The sequence below is a fragment of the Podospora pseudocomata genome, chromosome 4 (assembly GCF_035222375.1).
Source record: "Podospora pseudocomata strain CBS 415.72m chromosome 4, whole genome shotgun sequence".
NCBI classification, from domain to species: Eukaryota; Fungi; Ascomycota; class Sordariomycetes; order Sordariales; family Podosporaceae; genus Podospora; species Podospora pseudocomata.
This window is the reverse complement of record NC_085888.1, coordinates 952,067-973,425: the sequence shown is the minus strand read 5'-3', so window position 1 is coordinate 973,425 and position 21,359 is coordinate 952,067. Positions and strand designations below refer to the sequence as shown.

The 21,359-nt window shown below is 53.4% G+C and overlaps 9 protein-coding genes across 9 annotated transcripts; 6 read left to right on the top strand and 3 right to left on the bottom strand.

Moving 5' to 3' along the window:
- Positions 1 to 554: 554 nt before the first annotated feature.
- Positions 555 to 2,074, bottom strand: RSM24 (37S ribosomal protein S24, mitochondrial). Its single transcript, XM_062889710.1, has 3 exons — positions 1,434 to 2,074; positions 1,091 to 1,380; positions 555 to 1,038 (listed from the first exon to the last, which is right to left on the bottom strand). Exons 1-3 carry the CDS (start codon positions 1,993 to 1,995, stop codon positions 769 to 771), a joined length of 1,122 nt encoding a protein of 373 aa, XP_062743275.1. The 5' UTR covers positions 1,996 to 2,074; the 3' UTR covers positions 555 to 768.
- On the top strand, positions 1,275 to 4,414 carry ALG13 (N-acetylglucosaminyldiphosphodolichol N-acetylglucosaminyltransferase catalytic subunit alg13). Its single transcript, XM_062889709.1, has 3 exons — positions 1,275 to 3,019; positions 3,077 to 3,215; positions 3,277 to 4,414. Exons 1-3 carry the CDS (start codon positions 2,380 to 2,382, stop codon positions 3,572 to 3,574), a joined length of 1,077 nt encoding a protein of 358 aa, XP_062743274.1. The 5' UTR covers positions 1,275 to 2,379; the 3' UTR covers positions 3,575 to 4,414.
- Positions 4,415 to 4,850: 436 nt separating this feature from the next.
- AIP1 (WD40 repeat-like protein) lies at positions 4,851 to 7,342 on the bottom strand. The gene is made up of 2 exons (XM_062889708.1): positions 6,785 to 7,342; positions 4,851 to 6,719 (listed from the first exon to the last, which is right to left on the bottom strand). The coding sequence occupies exons 1-2, from the start codon at positions 6,887 to 6,889 to the stop codon at positions 4,992 to 4,994; spliced, it is 1,833 nt and encodes a 610-aa protein (XP_062743273.1). The 5' UTR covers positions 6,890 to 7,342; the 3' UTR covers positions 4,851 to 4,991.
- Positions 7,343 to 9,253: 1,911 nt separating this feature from the next.
- Positions 9,254 to 9,631, top strand: QC762_0064160 (uncharacterized protein; the record flags this gene model as incomplete). The annotated part of the gene is made up of 1 exon (XM_062883655.1): positions 9,254 to 9,631. The coding sequence occupies one exon, from the start codon at positions 9,254 to 9,256 to the stop codon at positions 9,629 to 9,631; it is 378 nt and encodes a 125-aa protein (XP_062743272.1).
- A 430-nt stretch (positions 9,632 to 10,061) lies between these two features.
- On the top strand, positions 10,062 to 10,382 carry QC762_0064150 (uncharacterized protein; the record flags this gene model as incomplete). The annotated part of the gene is made up of 1 exon (XM_062883654.1): positions 10,062 to 10,382. The coding sequence occupies one exon, from the start codon at positions 10,062 to 10,064 to the stop codon at positions 10,380 to 10,382; it is 321 nt and encodes a 106-aa protein (XP_062743271.1).
- Positions 10,383 to 10,842: 460 nt separating this feature from the next.
- Positions 10,843 to 12,443, top strand: QC762_402600 (uncharacterized protein). The gene is made up of 3 exons (XM_062889707.1): positions 10,843 to 11,334; positions 11,423 to 11,679; positions 11,765 to 12,443. Exons 1-3 carry the CDS (start codon positions 11,125 to 11,127, stop codon positions 12,051 to 12,053), a joined length of 756 nt encoding a protein of 251 aa, XP_062743270.1. The 5' UTR covers positions 10,843 to 11,124; the 3' UTR covers positions 12,054 to 12,443.
- Positions 12,444 to 13,201: 758 nt separating this feature from the next.
- RSP5 (NEDD4 E3 ubiquitin-protein ligase) lies at positions 13,202 to 17,372 on the top strand. Its single transcript, XM_062889706.1, is given in 8 exon segments — positions 13,202 to 13,265; positions 13,275 to 13,957; positions 14,019 to 14,044; positions 14,109 to 14,147; positions 14,228 to 14,333; positions 14,404 to 14,537; positions 14,601 to 16,650; positions 16,705 to 17,372. Coding segments are annotated over 7 exon segments (2,484 nt in total). The 5' UTR covers positions 13,202 to 13,265; positions 13,275 to 13,928; the 3' UTR covers positions 16,805 to 17,372.
- A 166-nt stretch (positions 17,373 to 17,538) lies between these two features.
- On the top strand, positions 17,539 to 19,787 carry QC762_402580 (uncharacterized protein). Its single transcript, XM_062889705.1, has 3 exons — positions 17,539 to 18,239; positions 18,303 to 18,780; positions 18,834 to 19,787. The coding sequence occupies exons 1-3, from the start codon at positions 17,655 to 17,657 to the stop codon at positions 19,679 to 19,681; spliced, it is 1,911 nt and encodes a 636-aa protein (XP_062743268.1). The 5' UTR covers positions 17,539 to 17,654; the 3' UTR covers positions 19,682 to 19,787.
- QC762_402575 (uncharacterized protein) lies at positions 19,747 to 21,294 on the bottom strand (the record flags this gene model as incomplete). The annotated part of the gene is made up of 6 exons (XM_062889704.1): positions 19,747 to 19,888; positions 19,941 to 20,117; positions 20,172 to 20,257; positions 20,310 to 20,338; positions 20,399 to 20,953; positions 21,036 to 21,294. 6 exons carry the CDS (start codon positions 21,292 to 21,294, stop codon positions 19,780 to 19,782), a joined length of 1,215 nt encoding a protein of 404 aa, XP_062743267.1. The 3' UTR covers positions 19,747 to 19,779.
- Positions 21,295 to 21,359: the final 65 nt, after the last annotated feature.

The window sequence follows — 21,359 nt, the reverse complement described above, 5'->3', positions numbered from 1 at the left end:
GAAGGGCCTTAGGTATATTGTCATGAACTCTCGGCGGAGTTCAGTCTTTAGATTTGCGTTGCAGCAGACAAGACGTGGGCGACACGTGTACTATCTTTCCATTCAGTGAAACGTTCGGGGGATCCCAAAGGAGATCAAGTTTATAGAAGGCTGAGATGGCATCATCTGTGTGAACTGCAATGGAAGTCAACTAACCATCTGCATGCAGGGGTCATCTGCAGCATCCCCCTCTCGAGGCACAAGTTGGCCCAAATGTTTGGTGCTGGATGTTACCCCACCCTCTCAAAGACAAAGGGCTGCCGAGGCTCTCACCTTCAAACATTTGATTGTTCGAGGAGCCAGAACTGCTCCAAAAAGCGAAGAATTCCGATCGACGGTTTCTTTTTAATTCCCGAAGTGAGAAACCCGCCAGCTTGATAAGCATTCGTGGATATGCTCCGGTCGGGACGTGGGGCCGTTTCGGAGCCTCCCAGGTACCAGGTTCATGCTTGACGTCTCTGGCAAGCCAAGTTGGCAACCCGATGAGATTTTAACGAGAGAAACCTATAGGGTTAGGGGTTGTGGGGGTGCAAGGCTTGCTTCAGGGGTCGCCCCTTAACCTTAACACCGGCAGTCAGTACCAATCGTCTATATTCACATTTGACATGGTCTCTTTACTTTTTACAGATGATGTACATTTTCCGCTCCAACTACGACAGCCGCCAGCCAGCATACCACCAGGCGGCTGACGGTAGTGGCGCCGGGTGAGAACCCTCTCACACCCTCTCTCTATAGAGGCTTGACCCGCACTGCCACGGGCTCCTTCTCCTTCGACGCAGAGAGCGTAGAAAGCGCGCCCTGTTGGATCACTTTTACACCATCAATCAGTTGACTGTTCTGTCTCTTGTTATGATCCAGCTTCAAAGACTCTCGCCTCTGAGCCAAGAGCTGCTGCCTTCGTTGGTTTGACATGTACCACTCCTTGGGGTACTTCGGGATGCTCTTGAACTTGTGGTGCCGGGTGTCCAAGGGGATGTCCTCAAACGTATCCGTGGGGTCCTAGATGATCTGATCAGCATTATGGTCTCGGTAGATGATCGATTCATCCTACCTTGGCCGCAGTGATCAACTTGGCAATCGTGTCACCAAGCCATCGCTTGTTCTGGGCTGGGAGTTCGAATTTCTCGCAACTCATTTTGATGATTCCCCTTTCTGGGTTGTATCTGGCACCAGCCAGTTTGCGAAGCTTGTCTCGCTGAACCTCGGTGAGCTCGAACAAATCCCGGGGGTCAAACTCGACCACGACCTTGCGGTCAGCAGGGTGGAATTCACCCATATATGTGGTGTACCGGAAACGAAGAACCTCATTATTCTTGGGCGGCACGAACTTCTTTGCGAATTCTGGCGGGTGTTAGTACCACATACTCTCAGCAGCATGACTCAGAGGCACGTACTCGAAAGCAATGGCATCTCCCACACGGCAATACGTGCGTATTCTCTGTACTCGCGGTGCTCCTCCAGCTTGGCGTGACCCATAGCCATCATGTCATTCTCCTCAAAGTCGTCCTCCCCAACCTCGTCGGTGATCAAATCGGTGTCCTGCTCTTCCTCGTGCCAGAAAGAGTTTCTCCTAGCACGAACAGGTGCTCTCAGAGGGGCAAACTCCTTGTCAATTTCTTTGACAATCTGCTGCTCCTCCATCTTCTCCTCGTTTGGCTTGTTCTCCCAGCTCGCCAGGGCCTGCTGAACGGCAGCCCGGTCGGCCTCGGCCAACTCGTCGTTTTCCAGAGAGTACCTCAACTGTTCGCCCAAATCTTGGAAGACCTTGCCCTCGTATGGCTCAGGAAACTCGAAATTGTTGCTGGGGTCTTTCCAGCCCTTTTTGCGACCTGGGCGAGCGCATTGCGGGGCGGTTGTGGTCAAGGCCCGGCGCAGGAGGGGGGACGCTGCAGGTCGTACTGATAACTGTCTGCTAGCCCGGAGGCATAGCCGGAGAGAATTGGCGGCGGAAGCCATCCCGGGAAGTTGGGGTCGGTCGGGATCGGTGGAAGGGTGCTTACACGGGGGGCTTCCACTGCACGGCCGGAACTTCTCGTCGCCAAAAATTTGGAGTTTGGCCCAGCCGCTCGGTGCTGGCTGAGCTGAGCTTGGCTGAGCACGAGCCACATCTTAGCGCCACACTTGGACTTGCACATTCCAAGTTGCGAGCACTTGCCAGTGTTGTGACAAGAGCCCTCATGGCCAAATGAAAGAAATTTCTGCTCTTTGGATGAGAGCTTAACTTTATTTTACCTCCTTCTCTTCACTTCGTTCCCAGAATTTAGTGGAATTGCAAAGCTAATATTGACCACCCTCAGCATTCGCACTGGCTAGCTCACAGCCACAAGAAACAACGACAACATGACCACTTCAACTTCCAGGGCCGCTACACCACCGAGTCCTGCCTACTTGGTAGCTGACACCCTCAATGAGACAGGGGACTCTCACCACGTCGGTTCCCAGCAAAAGCCCGACCCTGAACGTGTGAGGAACCTCTCAAGGTCGTTCGATATCGATATGATGCCCGATAACGATAACGGGACATTGCCGGCTGCCATCACTAACAAGGACGCCACCTGTCCCGATTCGGACAGGAGCCAAGACAATGGGCACTACTTGGACCTCACATCTAGTTCAACATCAACATCAACACCCGGTTCTGCCCCTCAAATGGCCTCGACTGAGGAATCCCCAGTCCTCTCTGGACGTAACTGTTTTGTCACCATCGGCTCGATCGCTTCTTTCCTGCCTCTTCTCGAGCAGGTCATCACTGGCCCTTTCCTCACTCGCCTACAGGTCGCCGGGTTCAAGAAGTTGACAGTCCAATGTGGTCCTAACCTTGCTTGGTTTGAGACTCAACTCGAGGCCTTGCGCTCAGGGGAGTTGCTGGCAGACTTGCAGGTGGAGTGCTTCTCCTATGCTCCTGTTCTGAAGCCTTATATGCTGGAATGCCGAGGCGAGCAAGGCAAGAGCTTGGCAGGGTGCGTCATTGCGCACGCAGGTGAGCTCTTTGCTTAACACTCATACCCAGGAGTTGAGAAAGCTAATATTTAAACAGGTGCGGGAACCATCCTCGAAGTCAGAAGATATGGGGCTCCCTTGATTGTGGTGCCCAATCCAACATTGATGGATAATCACCAACTGGAGCTTGCTGTGGAGGTGCAAAGGCAGGGCTGGGCGGTCCATGGGAAGATTGAGTAAGTATTCAGTTCCCAGGAGCTCGGACATCTTGTACAGCCAAAATTAACAGTGCTACAGTAACCTTCCCCATGCCATTGACAATGTCCTACAGCTCATCCAAAAAGGCAGGCTGGACCACCTTCCCCCATACAGGCCTGCGCCGTTCCCTGTCCCGGAGGCAGAACGCTTCAAGCTCTTCGATTGGGTGGTACTGACGTGTTATCCAGAGGAGTTTGAGCGCAAGAAACACTTGCTGCAACTGGAGTCGCTTGACAAGAGACAGGAAACCCGGGAGAAAGCTGGAACTGGGGCTGGCAGCCCAACTCTTGACGCCGCTGTCGAGCCAGCTGATGCCGCACGGATGCAACTGGACTAGAAATCCAACTGTGATGGCAGCGGTGACAGTGTCGGAAATTCAAATTGGGCAGCGCGATGTTGCCGTTGTGGTGAAGACTAGCATACCGGACTCGAAGTGCTCTGCACGACTGAGCGAGTCGATGCGAGAATATTGGCACGCTACGCCAGTCAAGGAGAAGTCTGATGTGAACTGCCCTGTACTGGTAGAAGGACAGGATTTGGGACGCCAGACATCACTGCTGAAAGAGCCGAGATCTCCGGCTGCCACCGACTGCAACCCCGCGGGCAAGCTGGACAAGTTAATCGACAACCTTTTCTTGTCTCTAGCGAGAGCTCTTTGTTGGTCCTCAGACTGGTCTTTGCGTTGGTGAGGGTACTGTTTCTAATTCTTGCACGCGCTCTCTTCTGGTCGGGTGTGGTGCTCTGTGTTGGAATCGCCGCCCCTCTTTGGTTGGATGGTCGCACTCTATGCTGGAATTGCCGCTAGGGCCTACTGTGATGTTTGGGTACGCTTTGTGATGGATCTCGTCAGTCTGGTATCTCAGTTGGGGAACGTACGAGAGTGGCTATGAACGGAATCGATCAATTCGAGAGAAGAGAGAGATTTAAAATGGAGAGGAGGAAGCACAACACCGTTGAAATCCGCATGAGACCGAGGGTAAACACTAGAAGAAACAGACGGGAGTTGGCTGAATGTGGATTTATTGGGAAAGGTCACTGGGAGAGGGCAATCTAACTGGGCCGGCGGGTCTAGGGAACAGATTACCGACGCTACAACTGGTAGCTCGAGGGTCCATTGATGAACATGTGTTGGGAGTTTAGCGGGATGTCGAAGGTAGCTTTGCTCATGTACAGAGATTCATAGCTGTCCAGCAGATACATGTGACGTTTTGCGTCTATAGATGTAGCTACATTTGCCAAGTCAGCTGGAAGTCATCGCGGTGGTTTGATTCTTTTACTGATACTGTCATTTGACCAGATTCATGTGTTTCCGTGGCGTGGTAGTAAGCGGTTATTACATTCCCGAGTTTGAGCGAAGATCCAGGTTCGACTCCTGGTCCGTCACCCAGTGTATTTGATTTCCAGCGTTTGCTTTTTTTTTGCCATTTTCTTTTTCCATGTACCTTTTTTCTTTAGAATAGGTATAGGCTATCAAAGTCTAAAGAAGCGTATTAGAGGGTCACTTAACAAACTTTTATTGGTGAGCTTTTCAACCTGTCATCCTTAGGGCTAGTGTAAGCGTAGGTGTTGTTCATGATACCATCATCACATCCCTATACCACACACATATCAACTTGAGCTACACAAACTCCATCTATTAACAACAAGTTTATACTCTTCATTAAAAAACAACAGTAACTCCGGCTAGGTAACCACCATTAATATACCATACCATACATAAACTCATAAACGCTTCATTCCTTCCTTTCCCCTCCTTACTGCAAATTCTTCAGATTCCACACCTTAACAGCAGCATCGCCACCCGAGCTCACAACCTTTTCATCCCCCTCCACAAACGCAACCCCATACACCCCATCCTTGTGCGCATTCGCAGCCTTGACTCTGCTTCCTGGCTTCGCCAAACTCCAGACAAAAACATTCGTGTCCAACCCCCCCGACACCGCGTGCGTCCCCGCCTTGTTCCACGCAATGCTCAGCACCCTCGCCGTGTGGGAGGACCACCTGTCGGTGGCCACCTCCCACGAGCCGGTGGTGTACACGACAATCTTGCCAGACGAGTTACCCGCCGCGAGGTACTTTCCCTCCGGGGAGAATGACAGTGTTGAGATGGCGGTGGTGGAGTTGGTCAGTTTCTCGGTCGGGGAGAGGTTGCCTCCGCTGCCGAGGTTGTATACCTGGACCGTGTTGTTGTCTGCGCCAACGGCGACATAAGAGCCGCTGATGGCGATGGTGGTGGGGGTGTAGCTTACGGGTGTTTCGCCGAGAAGTTTGCCGTCGCTGTCGTAGATGGCGATGCTGGAGTTGAGAGCGACCGCGATCGTGCCGTCCGAAGACGCTGAGATGCCCTTGGGTTGCGAGCTGAGCTTCACTGGGGAGGCGAGGAACAGGTTTGTAGCCTCATCGATGATGCGGAGGGTGTCGTCCCAGCCGACGCTGTAGACCCTGCCACCGGCCGAGGCGAACTGAACGACTTGGTTGGAGTGCGCCTCGCCTTCTGGGGCCTTCCCGACGCCAGTCCCAATGTCCCAGGCGACCACCTTGCCGTCGAAGCTGCCGGTTGTGACCTTGGTTCCGTTTCTGTTTGAGGTGGCCGAAAGCGCGGTGACGCTCTTGTTGTGGCCTTCAATTACTGCTTGTGGGGTAGAAGAGCCAACGGTGAAATAGTTCAAATCACCGCTCAAGCTCAAACTGACGATGATTTCCTGCGGCCCACGAGTCCAAACAACACCAACCTGCTGATCTTGAGGGTTGGAGCTCCCTTCCTCACCAATCTTCCACGTCGCAACATTCTCCCCCGACTGCACATCCCACACCCTAACCGTCTTATCCGCGCTCGCCGTCACAAACCTCTTCGAGTCCTTATTCCAGCTCACACCCAAGATACTCCCCGTATGAACCCCCTCCCCAACCGCCTTAAGCGGCTCCCCAGTCTTGCCGTCATAAATCTGAATCCTCTTATCACTCCCCACCGTCACCAACCACGACCCATCAGGGCTGAACTCGGTCCCCTGAACAAACCCCTTGTGCAGCCCCGTCGCCTTGCTGTTGAACTTGAACGGCGCGCCATGCAGGAAGCACATGCTCCCATCGTCCGACACCGTCGCCGCGCGAAGCGGGCGCTGCTGCCGGATCGCCACCGCGTTGATGACCTTGCTGTGCCCGGACACCTCGCCGACCGAGTTGCCGCTGTCGGCAGTGATGCAGTGGCCGAACCTCTCGCGGCCGTCACCGACGGCGATGACGCGCTGCGAGTCCCCGTCCCAGGCGATGTCGGTGATGCGGCCCGAGATGATGGGGTATTCGCCTTTGGTGTTGACTGCCTCGACCGAGTCCCAGACGCGGATCTTGCCCGAGATGTCGCCTGAGGCGACGTAGAAGCCCGAGGGGGAGAACTTGGCTACGGTGGTGGTGGTGGTGTGGGAGGTGTATTGCTTGGAGGAGGAGGGGTTGGTGAGGGAGCGGAGGAAGATTGATTTGCCGGACTGTTGAAGGGGTTATACATTAGAGATTATGATGTATATCAAGATAAAGAAGCAACGGGACGTACAGCGAAAGCTATTTGCTCCCCCTTTGGATCGGCCGAGAGCTGGGTTGGCTGGCCGCGGGTTGTCGCCGGGGAGGCGGCGAAGATCTTGTCGAGCTCGATAGACATTTTGGTGATATCACGACTGATTATGAAGTTATGGAAAGAGAGGGGAGAGAATTACTCGCAGATTGAGTGGCTATGAAGTTGAGTTTACTTGGGAGGGAGAGTTGCGGTGTGTTTTGGTTGTGCCAGCAACTTTCCAGGTTGGGGAGCTATGGATGGAGCCTTGAAGCTCATGGCGGGGTTCCCGGTGTCGCGGGACGTGGGTGGGGTTCTGCTTGCGCGGTTGCGGGACAGCAACCGCCAAACCGCAGCTGATGACGCCTGAATACGACGCCGTGGCTGAAACGAGGAGCTGAAACCCTCTGTGGCTGGGTATCTTCATGCTGATATCGCCAGCCATGTTAGGGGCGTTCAGGGGAACTCCAAAATAGGGTTAGGGTTGGTAGGATGCTATATTGGGCAATGGAAAAGGGTGTGCCCTAGCAACCGAGCACTGTGAGAAGTTCAACAGAACACTGTGACGAACCCCTGTACAGAACCTCTGAAAGGGATACTGGTTGAAGGTAACTTCTGACAATTGGTTCGGTGCAGCTAAACAGTGCACAACAAGATGTCTCAATGTAAACATGTGACGAACCCCTATCCAGAACCTCTGAAAGGGATACTGGTTGAAGGCACTTCTGAACAATCCTGGTTCGGTACAGCTAAACAGTGTACAACAATGGCTTGTCTCAATCACAATAGTCTGAATACCAACGATTGTGACTTGTATTGCATACTGCGGAACTGTCTATCCACGCCAGCCAGTTCCTCCGTATATATAGGCCTTGACCCCCAGGTACCTCCGTACCTGGATCTATCCTCTAATCCATGGATCTATCTCTCAGTTCCTAGATCCCCTTGCCCGTGTTATCTCCTGCCCCACAGGCCCCACTTATCCGTTGCTCCAGTCTATTGGTCCGAGCGACCCCCGCTCTTCTGAACTGTGACACTTACCTCTTAGCAGAGGTGAGCCGTGGTGAGCCAGGTACGGAGGTATCTGGAGGATTGAGATCTCTATATACGAAGGGCCTGGCTGGTGTAGATAGATAGTTCCGTAGTATACAATACAAGTCATAATCGTTAATATCTAGACTATTGTGATTAAGACAACCTATTTGTTGTATACTGTTCAGCTGTACCGAACCAGGAGTGTTTAGAAGTGCCTTCAACCGGTATCATTTTGTCACAGTTAAGCTAACAGGCAAGCCAGACCATGTGCGGGGCGCAACGCGCACAGCCAATCGCTAGTAGAACCAATCAGGACGGGAGTAGCCTTACCTGTGGGATCATTGCCAAGGGTTCATGATCCAGGACAGGATTATTGCCAAGAGTTAATGATCCAGGACAGGATCATTGCCAAGGGTTAATGATCCAGGAGACCACGAGGTCTATATATACGGAGGAATTGGCTGGTGTAGATAGACAGTTCTGCAGTATGCAATTCACACTTGTATTCACGGTATCTTGTGTTTACATTGAGACATCTTGTTGTGCACTGTTTAGCTGCACCGAACCAATTGTCAGAAGTTACCTTCAACCCGTATCCCTTTCAGAGGTTCTGTACAGGGGTTCGTCGCAGGCAAGTCTCGCACTAATATATATTTCGCTGGCAGAGGTGTAGTATACTGAACTTAGTTTATGAGGAGACCGGCACACCAGGAAAGGGGCTCACATTCAAGTAAACAGATACCGTCAGTAGAGTAATTGTTCAGTCTTGAGATTCGAAAGCGGATTCGGCCTGCAACTAGATCTGTGATTCTTGATGTAAGAACGACGGCCAAGATCAAATTTTGGAAGGGACCAGATCCCTGGCTACGAAGTCGTAGGTAGCGCGACTAGATAAACCACTTAAACCCCGGTGGGGAGGGAGGGAGCAACTTCTCATCGAGCTTGACGTGTCTCTCTTTGCTAAAAGAACTTAACGCGCTTGAATTTCATCGACACCGGCGACTTCTTACGTCCATCAAGACGTTTGTCCACAAAAGCCACAAAGAAAAGTCACCAATCCGACGAACACCATTTCGAACTCACCTTCAAACCCGCCTTGCATCTCTATCGTCGTCAATAATCGGGCTATACATCATCGCAGCATCCAAGTGTACTCAACCTCCGGAGACCGACAGATCCCACAACCCACGACGGCACCGATCTACAAAAATGGCTGCCGTCGTCCCACCTGTCACCAGCGACCACTGGTCATATGCACACGGTGAATTCTTTGTGGAAGCTTCCGGCCACAATCTTCATCGTCAGGCCACGGTCCCAGAAACCAAGTCGCAGTTTGATGGGACACCTGGCAGCTGAAAGGACCGCCCTGCTCTCGGGTGTGAAGCTCAGCTGATACATTATGGCCTGCCACCATCCAAGAACAAGGGCACAGCCAAGATGGGGCTGTATGAAGCTCTCAATGGTGGAAAGTTGACTGTGCCGAAAACCGTCCTCAAGTTGGAGGCCGACTTGAAGAAGGAGTGGACGACGCGCGACCGCGAAGCCAAGCAAGCTTTGAAGAACCAGACCACCACCACTACCAAGGGGGGTACCAAGCGTAAGGCCAACGATGACAACGCCCACGCTGGTCCGAGTAGCGCAACTGCTACCAAGAAGGCGAGGACAATCGCTACTCCCAAACCCAAGGCTGCCCCCAAGCCACCTGCCGCCGAGCCAGCTCCCGCAAAGAAGCAGACCGCCCGTCGAGGGGGCACCTCCGCAAGCAGAGCTGACTCCCACGCTGTCTCCTCAAGGCCATCACCACCACCCCCCTGAGCCCACCATACAACGCACAAAGCAAACCGCCCGCTGCTCCCGAGGCAGAGGCGACTCCCACATCGCGAGCAGCTCATCCCGCCCACCACCCGCCTCGTCAACCCCCGCTCCTCCATCCTCCCGACAGATCCAAACTGCCCGCCATAGCAACTGGAGCTGCCCCCTTGGCGGCCATACAAATCAACCAGCAGCCCCTCCAAGCACAGCAGCAGCACCCCTTCCACTTGGAACTCCTACAGCAGCTCCAACCCCAACGACGACCCTCCCACTCCCTATCCTGTTTCACCAATCTATGATAACTACAGCCAGTACTCCAACCCCACCGGGCAGTGCATCCTTCCCGCCTCTCGGCCTCCTCAACGGAAATTATGAACTCCAACCTGAAGACCCTAACTATGACGAGAGGGGTGAATCAAGAATGACAGTCACTATGGATGGGAATGCCCTCAGGGGATCGTTCGTACTGGGTCCGGTGGAGGGGATTTGGAGGTTGGAGCAGCGGCCGTATCAGTCCTCGAACGAGAGGCATTATCTCAGGTGGAGGGGGGAGGACGAGCAAGGGGGTAGGTATGATGAGGAGGGTGACGGGAGCTATATCAAGTTTTGGGGGGATGGGTTGGTGGAAGGGGGGATTAGGTTTTATGGGAGGATGATTTTCTTTGATGGGAGGACGGTGAGCGGGAGGAATGAGACGAGGAGTGATGTTAGTGCCTATGATATGAGAGACGAGTGGGCGGAGAGGGCTTTGTGATGAGAAGGAGAAGAGTAAGGGAATATTGACTGCGAGATGAGTGGATCAGGTTATAATAAGAGAACATCTTACATACGAGTATGGTAGCTAGGTAGCTTGTTGTATAGACATCAGGTCTTTCTGTACACATTTGTTTGCCTGCTTTCCCCCCATGGTGATAAGCTATTGCGGCCGCAGACTGCAAACAACCCATAATGACAGAAAAATTGGGGATAAGTGAACGTTTATGAGGTCGTTTGACCTAAGGCGCCGTTCCCCGGCGAACAAAGCCGATAAAGAAGATTGAACCGTACTCTGTTTCAACGAAGGCTGTTGCATGGGGAAATGTTTCACATATCAAACTAGCAAGAACATTGATGGTTACCACAACCCTAACCCAGGAGAAATCGCAAACCCAGACCCCAGTCCGACAATTCGCCGATCGGCTACAAGTTACAACGAGATCCCAGCCTTGCGGACCCAAACTGGCCAGGGCGACGACTTCTGATCGCGACTTTGCTACACCTCTCTTTCCTGTTTTAAACACAAGCAGGACCTATCCCGACGACAAAATTTTACCAGAAGAATTACACTTTACATCCCGGTAAGCCTGTCTCTCCGCCTCAACAGCTGGGTGGCAGAGTTATCTGATACAACATCCCTTGGCGTTTTCGTGTGGCTGCCGCGCGTGTTCGCGTCATTGGGAATAGCTCCCCGGGCCTCCGTGACGCCTATCTACATATGACCCCGACCACGAGGTCTCATGCTAACCGCCACGATTTCAGGTCCTTTCCGCCATCCCAACAGAACTTCACAACCTCGAAACCCCTCCCCACCCGATCAAATTTCGCAACTCCTGCTCTCCACAACTCAAAGCCGAAAAGCCAAAATGAGCTCCCCCAAGCCAGAAGACAAGCCCCACCAGGGAGAAGAAAACAGAGTTCACGGCGAGGGCGAAGATGGGAATGATGAGGTACGGCGCCTTGATCAACTTTAAAGCAAAAAAACCAAAAAATAGAAGAACCAAAAAGACTGACCGGGCTCCAAAACGAAACAAACAGGAGGAGATCTCTGCCATGAAGAGGCGCGTTGCCGAGATGGAAGCCGAGGCGGCCAAGCTTAGGGAGATGCAAGCGTCGATGGATCAGGAAAGACAGGGGCTGCAGGACGACAAGGAAGATATCGACAACCGGAGCGTGTTTGTGGGCAATGTGGATTACTCCACCTCGCCCGAGGAGCTGCAGAGCCACTTTGGGGATTGTGGGAGCATCAACAGGGTGACGATTTTGTTGGACAAGTTTACCGGGCAACCAAAGGGGTGAGTTTTACTTTTTGCTGTCTGGGTGGGATTGAGAGGCACACGAGAGAGAGAGAGAGAGAACTGACATTCTGTTTTGGGACAGCTACGCGTATGTCGAGTTTTCGGAACCCAACATGGTGGCTCAGGCGTTGGTGTTGAATGACAGCCTTTTCAAGGGACGGAATATTAAGGTTGAGCCAAAACGTACGAACTTGCCCGGCATGTCTCGAGGACGCGGCAGGGGTGGGTATCGTGGTGGTGGTCGTGGAGGGTTTGGAGGGTTTGGTAGGGGTGGTGGAGGGTTTGGTCGAGGCAGTGGTGGTGGTTTCTATGGCGGGGGTTATCGCGGCGGTTACCGCGGCCGGGGCAGAGGAGGAATCGCCCCTTACTAAACGTCAAGGGGTGGAAGATTTCAGCGGTACCCGGGGTGGCATTAATGTCAAGGAGAGGTCTGTCGCCTGTCCGGAGCCAGGGGTTTTTGGCGTTCACGGAGGCCATTGGATTGTTGTTATTCTGGTTCGAGAGGTAAGCCATTACGAACACTGAGAGGGAGGTTTCTAGAGTCTCCTCTGGCTCGAGGTGAATGGAATGTCAACCCTTAGGGCAACATTGGAAGGGACAGTCGAATCGACACCCTTATTGTCCAAAGTTGTATATCAAGAGACGGGACATGGTGGTAATTGCTATTATTCTTTGCTTCGGTTTAGGAGTCGGGGGGATAGGTAAAAAGAAAAGGGTACAATTACTCATCAAATACAAAGTTGATGGACCCTGGTGGTTGGCATCTTCTGTCCGGTTGCCAACCGCCGCACTTTGCCCCTTGGTTGCGTGGATTTCTGTGTGGCATCCATCTTGGGAGCACTAGCGGAGTAACGGCATGTCGAATATAGAAACAGAAGCCTAGCTTCCCTACCATGCGTTTATTTATTTCTATGTATGTACTAGATGGCCTGATGGTGAGTGAGTCTGGATATTGTGGTAGATTCGACAAGATAAGGCGCCCCTATTTCGGAATGAAAAGCAACCGTCTGGGATGTGTGAGGCCTATACGCGGAGATTACAGGCAGACTCAAAGGAATGCCTTGTTATTTCTCGCAAAAATTCCGGCTGGGAGCTCTTATACTCGTAAAGGTTGATTCACAAATAATCCGAGGGGCAACTTTTCTGACGGTTCGGGACATGTTTCACCAATCCTTACACGGTGCATATCTGATTCCAACACGGTGTACCGAGTCTCGAAATCCAAAGACAGTTCCTTGACGGTGTTTCCAGCGCCACAACAATTAGTAGATTCTACAACGAATTGCCGGCCTGACCCGAAGCTTGCGCAAGAACAAGCCGTGCAAGCCTCACGTGGAAGATACGAAGAGAAAGGCTCACCACCTGGCTGTCACTCAGGGGTAACTGTTTCGCTGCAGGAGGAACACACTGTGCGAGAAAGTAGTTGCGCGATCCCCCTCCAGAAGCCACTAAGGACGGATGGATCCTTTTCTGTGCTAGGAAGGTACTGGAGGCAACGCTGGGCAAAGCTGCTTGGGACACAATGACCGCACCCTACACCTCACATGCTCTCTCTGATGACCACCGTATGCTTGACCGCTCTGGCTGCTCTGGCTGCTCTGGCTGCTCTGGCTGCTCTGGACTGAAGCTGTCTTGCTCTTTTCTTGTCTTGGCTTGTCTTATCTTGTCTTTTCGTTTTCCAAGATTCCAGCAGAACAAAGCTCTCCCTCTACGGGGTACTCGAACCACCTAGCCTTTACACAGGGTACCTGGCTTAACTGCGTCACGGCCTCGCTTCCAACCAGTAACAAACTAGCCGCCCGCCGCCTCAGGCTCGAGCGACAGAGGTTCCCAAAGCGGGGGGGGGGCCCGGGACAGAAGAGCAACAAGCACAGCCTCACCATACCATACTCACCACTCTCACAATCCCTCGACGGCCCAGCTGCGCTCCCCATCGTTTAATGCTGCGCATGCATCTACAACACGCAGTCTAGCACCTCATCAAGCCTTCATTCGCGTCGCCCGGCTGAGTGTCAGTCATCGAATCGAGATCCCTCCATCACCGAGCGCTTTGGCCGCCCGCATCTCGGCATCTCATCCCGCCTTTCTCGTTGCGAACCTCCCCTTGCTCGACCGACAGCCAGCCACACATCTCCGCCAACAGCGGACCGCCCACTCGGACGAAGGACGACAGGAGAAGTCCAGACGAAAAGGGCACAGAAACACCAACGCCACACGTGCGAGATTGACTTGCACTGTCTGCAATCATGAGTGGCAGTCAAGCAGGGCCTTCGGCGTGAGTCCCAACTCCTGTCTTCTGACGAGGAAATACTGAGCTGACTGACCCCTTGCGACAGCCAAGGAAACAACCTTCGTGTTACAAGTAAACTCGAGCCCAACCCGAGCCCTTTGCACCAGTATCAACAGTACTAACTTCGTGTTCCAAGTTATTGCGGCCGATGGCTTATACAAGCGGGATGTCTTCCGTATGTGGTCCCGGAGTGCTGGGTTACGGCTGTTGGATGTTGTGGTTCTCGAACAGGAATGCTGACTTGCTGGCCTTCAGGATTCCCCGATCCCTTTGCGGTAGCAACCATCAATGGCGAGCAAACCAAGACAACACAGGTTTCCAAGCGGACACTGAACCCATATTGGAATGAAAGCTTTGATTTGTAAGTGGCGGCCTCCCTAGGTGCCCATGGAGGGGCAGTTTTCCCCTGATGTCGTACTGACTCGACGCAGCAAGGTGAACGAGGACAGCATCCTCGCCGTGCAAGTGTTCGACCAGAAAAAATTCAAGAAGAAGGATCAGGGCTTCCTAGGGGTGATTAATATTCGCGTTGGGGATGTTATCGAGCTCAGTCCCGAATCTGATGGTACGGAGCCAGCCCCTTTCCCGCGCCTGGGCATCCCTTTCAGCTGACTTATCCCAATCATAGACCAGATGCTCACGCGGGACCTTAAGAAGTCCACAGACAACCTTGTGGTGCACGGCAAGCTTATTATAAACCTGTCTACTAACATGACAGCTCCCGCTCGTGCTCAGCAGCAACAAGCTCTTTTACCATCGGCTCCGTCGTCCAGCAGACCATCGCTCCTCAATCCTGCAACCCCTAATCTTTCCAACGGGGAAGCTTCTTCAGAACGACCATCTTCAGCCATGTCACGCCCCAACGGCGGCTCCAGCGCGGCTGGGCAACTAGCTATCCCCCATCGTCCCGCAAGCCTTGCGTCGAACCCTTCAGCTGCCACTCCTGCTTCGAATGGTCCTGTCACGAACGGTGCCGTCGCCCAAGCCCGACAAACAAATAGCACGCTGAGCCCCTTTGAAGACTCGCAAGGCCGTCTGCCAGCAGGCTGGGAACGTCGCGAGGACAACCTGGGGAGAACCTACTATGTTGATCACAATACGCGAACGACGAGCTGGAACAGACCGACAGGGGCGACGGGAGCTGCCGAGAACCGGGTGGCCGAGGCGAATACCCAAGTGGAAAGACAGAGACACCAGAACCGCACGCTCCCCGAAGATCGAACTGGTGCCAACTCGCCAACACTTCAACAACAGCAGGCGCAGCAAGCAGCCGCCTCGCAAGCCAATGCCACCACCATGATGAACACCGGGGCCACAACGGCCGGTAGCGGCGAGCTTCCACCTGGCTGGGAGCAGAGGTGGACACCTGAAGGTAGAGCTTACTTTGTCGACCACAACACACGCACAACGACGTGGGTCGACCCGCGACGCCAGCAGTACATAAGGATGTATGGCGGCAATAACGACAACGGAAGAATCCAGCAGCAGCCAGTGTCACAGCTTGGCCCCTTGCCCAGCGGATGGGAGATGCGCCTGACTAACACAGCTCGCGTCTACTTTGTGGACCACAACACCAAGACAACCACCTGGGATGACCCAAGGTTGCCGTCGTCGCTCGACCAGAACGTGCCGCAGTACAAGCGTGATTTCAGGAGGAAGCTGATTTACTTCCGGTCTCAGCCCGCCATGCGAATCCTCTCCGGGCAATGCCACATCAAGGTTAGACGCTCGCACATCTTTGAGGACTCGTTCGCCGAGATTAGTCGCCAGTCAGCCACGGACCTGAAGAAGAGACTGATGATCAAATTCGACGGCGAAGACGGTCTGGATTATGGTGGTCTGTCGAGAGAGTTCTTCTTTCTCTTGTCGCACGAGATGTTCAACCCGTTCTATTGCTTGTTCGAGTACTCTGCGCACGACAACTATACGCTGCAGATCAACCCGCACTCGGGCATCAATCCCGAGCACCTGAACTATTTCAAGTTTATTGGCCGTGTTGTCGGTCTTGCCATTTTCCACCGCAGATTCCTCGACGCCTTCTTCATCGGAGCGCTGTACAAGATGGTGCTTGGCAAGGCAGTGGTGCTGGCTGACATGGAGGGTGTCGACGCTGACTTCCACCGGTCGCTGCAGTGGATTCTGGACAACGACATCACGGATGCCGGGCTGGAGATGACTTTCTCTACTGAAGACGAGCGCTTCGGCGTGATTGCTGTCGAGGACCTCAAGCCCAACGGGCGCAACATTGACGTGACGGAAGAGAACAAGAAGGAGTATGTCGACCTGATGGTCAAGTGGAGGATCGAAAAGAGAATTGCGGAGCAGTTCCAGGCGTTCAAGGAGGGGTTCCAGGAGCTTATTCCTCATGATCTGATCAATGTCTTTGACGAGAGGGAGCTGGAGCTGCTGATTGGCGGTATTGCCGAGATTGACGTGGACGACTGGAAGAAGCACACCGATTACAGGGGATACACCGAGAGCGACGAGGTGATTCAGTTCTTTTGGCAGACAGTGAGGAGCTGGGACGGGGAGCAGAAGAGCAGGCTGCTGCAGTTCACGACGGGCACGTCGAGGATTCCGGTGAACGGGTTCAAGGATCTGCAGGGGAGTGATGGGCCGAGAAGGTTCACTATTGAGAAGGCGGGGGAGATTACGAATTTGCCAAAGGCGCATACTTGGTATGTTTTTGTTTCTGGAATATTTGGAGTTGGTTACTGACTTTGGGGGAATAGCTTCAACCGTTTGGATCTTCCGCCGTACAAGGATCTGGCGATGTTGCAGAACAAGTTGACGATTGCGGTGGAGGAGACGATGGGTTTCGGACAGGAGTAATTTTGTTTTGCGGTGTTTTGGAGAAGGGAGGGCTGAGGGTGTTTGATGTTGTTTTTTCGGTGGTCAATATGTTGTTTAGGGAAGGGCGAGCGGGTAGTAGGGTAAGGGAAGGTATCCTTCGGGCTGTGTGTGTGTGTGTGTGTGTGAAAGAGAGAGAGAGAGAGAGAGGTCAAGCATAATGAACGTGCTGAAGTGGATTGTTCTTTTTTTCTTGTGTCTTTTTCCATACTACATTGGTTGGGTTAAGGTTAAGGGGGGGAGGGGAGGCATCATTCATTTTCAAAGCTCTTCACCGGGTGATGTTTGTGTTGTGTGGTGGAAGAAGGTGGGGGGGGGGGTGATGGAGGGGGAAAATTGTAAGTATAGAAACACGCATGGGTGTTGGTGGATGAGGGAGGATCAATCATCAAGTTTGGGGGGATGAATAAGCTGTAAACGGCTAGGTTACTTGTTGACCAGCGGGGAAGAGAGCGAGAGGGGGTTATCTGTAAACTTTGGCTAGCTAGCTGTTTAGCATGCATTTTATTGAATATGAGTCAGTGTTAAAATGCTCTCTTCATGTATCGAGTTCACTGCTCATCTGGGGGTATAATTAATGTCTTCAAATGCAAAGGGCGGCAGGCAGAGCCCGACGAGCATCGGCCCGTCGCCGATCAGTCGGTGTCTGCAGGCGGGCCGAGGGTTTGGTGGTGGAGACGAGACTTCCTGGAGGTGCAGCTTGATTTCGACCTGACGTTGACTTTTTTTTTTTTTTTTATAAAAAAAATTCCTGTATAATTTCTCAAACCACCCCTTCCGCTTGTGACGTCTACCTTGAATTAGGATACCTGGGACAAGAGAGAAGCGATTCATGGCCTTATCACCCCTCCGTCTCCTGCTGGGGCTGGCAACCCTCGCTTTGGCGGGGCTGTTGTCCGCCCTGCTGTACCGTCATGGACCGGTGCAGTTGGCTGAGATGGTGGTCTACCAGCTCCCTGTTGACGTTGTTTACACTCGGGATAAATACACCTCTTCTCTCACAACCTTTCTCGCCTGGGTAACCGCTACGGAAGAGGAGGAGATAATCCACTGCTACGACCACCCCATCACCACCTCCTTTGCCCCTGACAGGACAGAGGAGGAGCAAGGGAACTGCCTCGGTGTTGACCCCTCCACTGGCCTCATAACCCGTGTTTTTTCCAGCAAAGGAGAAGAGAACAAGAGGAAAGGGTATGTACTCCCCGGATTGTGGGACGGACACGGACATTTGTTACAATATGGCGAGTTTTTGCACGGGGTGGATTTGTTTGGGGCCAGGTCGAAGGAGGAGGTGAAAGCGAGAATAAAAAAGTATTTAGAGTCACGAAAGGGGGAGGGCGGGGTTGGATCAAGGGGGAATTGGGTTAGGGGGGTGGGGTGGGATCAGGGGTTGTTGAGGGAGGGGATGCCTACTGCTGTGAGTTACACTTTTACACATAAGAAAAAGGGAGGGGGGGGGGCGCTGACGAGAAAGGGATAGGACTGGCTGAGTGATGATGAGGAGTTGAGGGATAAGTTCTTTATGCTGGATCGGGTGGATGTGCACTGTACTTGGGTTTCGCAGGCGGTTCTGGATTTGATTGATATAGACAAATTGCCTGGGGGGGTTCCAGGGGGGGAGATTGTGAGGGAGCCGGGGATGGGCGTGTTTTGTGATAATGCTATGGATATTGTTACTGGTTTGTGGCCCAAACCAAACGCCGCCCAGAAAAAGAAGTTCGTGGGCAGTGCGATGAGGGAGTTGAACAAAGTTGGACTGGTGGGGATGCATGATGCGGGTGTGCTGCCGAGGGATATTGATCTCTATGAGGAGATGGTGAAGGACAAAGAGGAGTGGACGGTGAGGGTGTATGCCATGGTTGAGTGCCCGGAGAGAAATACTTTCTGTCCAGAGGTGGCAAGGAAGGTGGATTTGGAAGGGGGGTGGTTGAGGGTGGGGAGTGTGAAGCTTTTTGCTGGTATGTCTCTGTTGTTTTTTTTGTTTTTTTTTAGGATTGCTGACAGAAAACAGATGGTGCCCTCGGTTCCTGGGGCAGCGCCATGATCGACCCTTACTCGGACCGTCCTTCTACCTCTGGCTCTCTCCTCGTCAATGCCAGCACCCTCCACTCCCTCGCCCTCTCCTGGGCAAAGGCCAAGTATCAAGTCAACATCCACGCCATCGGTGACCTGGCCAACCTCCACGCCATTGACTCCTTAGCCACGGCCCTCGACGACCTCGAGGTCTGCCCTTACGGCATCCCACCCAAGATGTGCCAGCAGATCAGCTGCCGTTTCCGCATCGAGCACGCACAAATCATTCACCCAGACGATCAAGCCCGGATGAGAGAGCTGGGAATCATACCCAGCATCCAGCCTACCCACGCTACTTCTGATATGGCCTATGCGGAGGAACGGCTGGGTAAGGAAAGGATCGCGAAGGAGGCGTACAGGATGAGGTCCATGTGGGATGTTGGGCCGCCGGTGCTGGGGAGTGACTTCCCCGTGGAGCCGCCGAATCCCTTTGAGGGAGTATATGCTGCAGTTACGAGGAAGAGTCCACATACAGGCATTGGGCCGCCAGGGTGGGAAGGTGGGTGGTATAAAGAGCAGGAAGGGTTGAGCGTGCGGCAGGCATTTGACGGGTTTACCAGGGGCCCTGCCCACGCGGCGTTTTGGGAGAAGAAGGCCGGTGTGATCAGGGAGGGGGGATTCGCCGATTGGGTGGTGATGGACGAGGATGTTTTGAAGGTAGGGGAGGAAGAAATCAGGTTCTTGAAGGTGAGGGAGACCTGGGTTGCGGGAAAGAAGGTCTACTCCAGAGATGGCGAGGGTGAGCCGGCGGTAGAGAAGCAGACTGGCGCGAAGGAGGATTTGTAAGATGATGTGTGACGAATGAAATGTACATAAACAGACGAGCGAGCGGCGTTGGTTTAGAAATGCGTTGATGATCTATGGTTATACACGAAAATAGGCGTTTAAAACAATGTTTGCAATTCCTTGATGCGTTGAAGCGCTTCTTCGCGCACTTCCTTGACAATCTCACCGGCCGGCTGGATCTTGCTGACCAATCCCACGCCGCTTCCACTGATGACTGTTAGCAATATATTCCGTTTCTAAAACTGCCGTGCGTACTTACGCCCAAGTAATCGTCCTGTCCGTCTCGCCCTTCTCTGCAGCTTCCTTGAATAGCCGGATGTTGTCCTCCACTGGCACCCCGTTAAGATGGTCCTCAACCGAACCCCCAACAATGGCTCGGCCGTCATAGATCTTTGGCCAGATGGTGGTGCCCTGAATGTCGTCCATGACCGTATGTCTGTCGTCATGTCAGCCCTGACCCCCAAAAGATTTCCACAACTGCTATTCTTACTTGAAAGTTGACGAGGCCCCGTCCGTTGTCTTTGCAATCAGCTCCTGCTTAAACTTTGGCGTCGTCGCCTCCTCAGCGAGAATGAACTGTCTCCTTGTCAGCCTCATTCCATGTCACACCCCGAAGCTCAAAACTCACCCTCGTCCCCATAACAACCGCATCAGCCCCTGTATAACCCTCTAGTCAGCCCCCGTCCCCTTCTCTCTCAATCCCAACTGGGTACTCACCCAAAGCCAACGCAGCCACCACCCCCCTCCCATCCACAACCCCCCCCGCCCCCACAACCTCCACCTCCCTCCCCGTCCTCTCCTTCTCCCCCTTAACAACCTCCACCACCTCCCTCAAAAAACTTATCGTCCCCGCCCCCCTAGCAAACTGATGCCCCCCCGCATCCGTCCCCTGAGCAACAACCACATCCGCCCCATCCCTAACTGCCTCTTTCACCGCCTTTACCGTCCCGACCTGGTAAAAAACCACAAACCCATTATCATGCAACACGTCAATAATCCCCCTCACCACCCCCCCCTCCACATCCTCCACCCTCGGAGCAAAAAGCCACACCGCCTGGGGGGAATACTCCTGCAAAACGGGAATAGCCCTCTCGATGAAATGCGTCCTCGCACTCTCATGACAAAGAATGAACCCCACCCCCACCGGGACAGCCGTCAGCGTCGCCTGCTCCAAATCCAGCACCTTCCTCGCGATTTTCAGCTCCTCCCCCAACTGCCCTAGATGATCCGGTCCGGATTCGGGGTTGAAGTTATATCCCGCGGGGATGAACCCTATCATCATCACCACCATCATCATCATCAGCAGCAGCACCCCCTTTTCACATTGACAGAGAGAGAGAAGGGGGAAACATACCAAACCCCCCCGCCTTGCTCACCTCGGCCGCCAACCTCCCGTTCGCCGTCCCTAGCATCGGCGCAGAGAACACAATCGGGTTGGTTGTATTAGGAAACAGCCCCGTCAGCCGAGTCGGCCGCGTCACCTCCTTCTTGTAGTGCGTCTGCGGTAGCTGGGAGGACATGACGACTTGTTTCACTTCCTTCACCTTGGACTTGAGCCTGAGGAGGGACGCCCTTTTGCTGCTGCTGCTGCTGGGGCGGTCTTCGTCGCTCATTGTGGAAACAGAAACAAAAAAAAGTCAGGGGTTAGTTAGTTAGTATGGAGGTAAGAGAGAGAGGT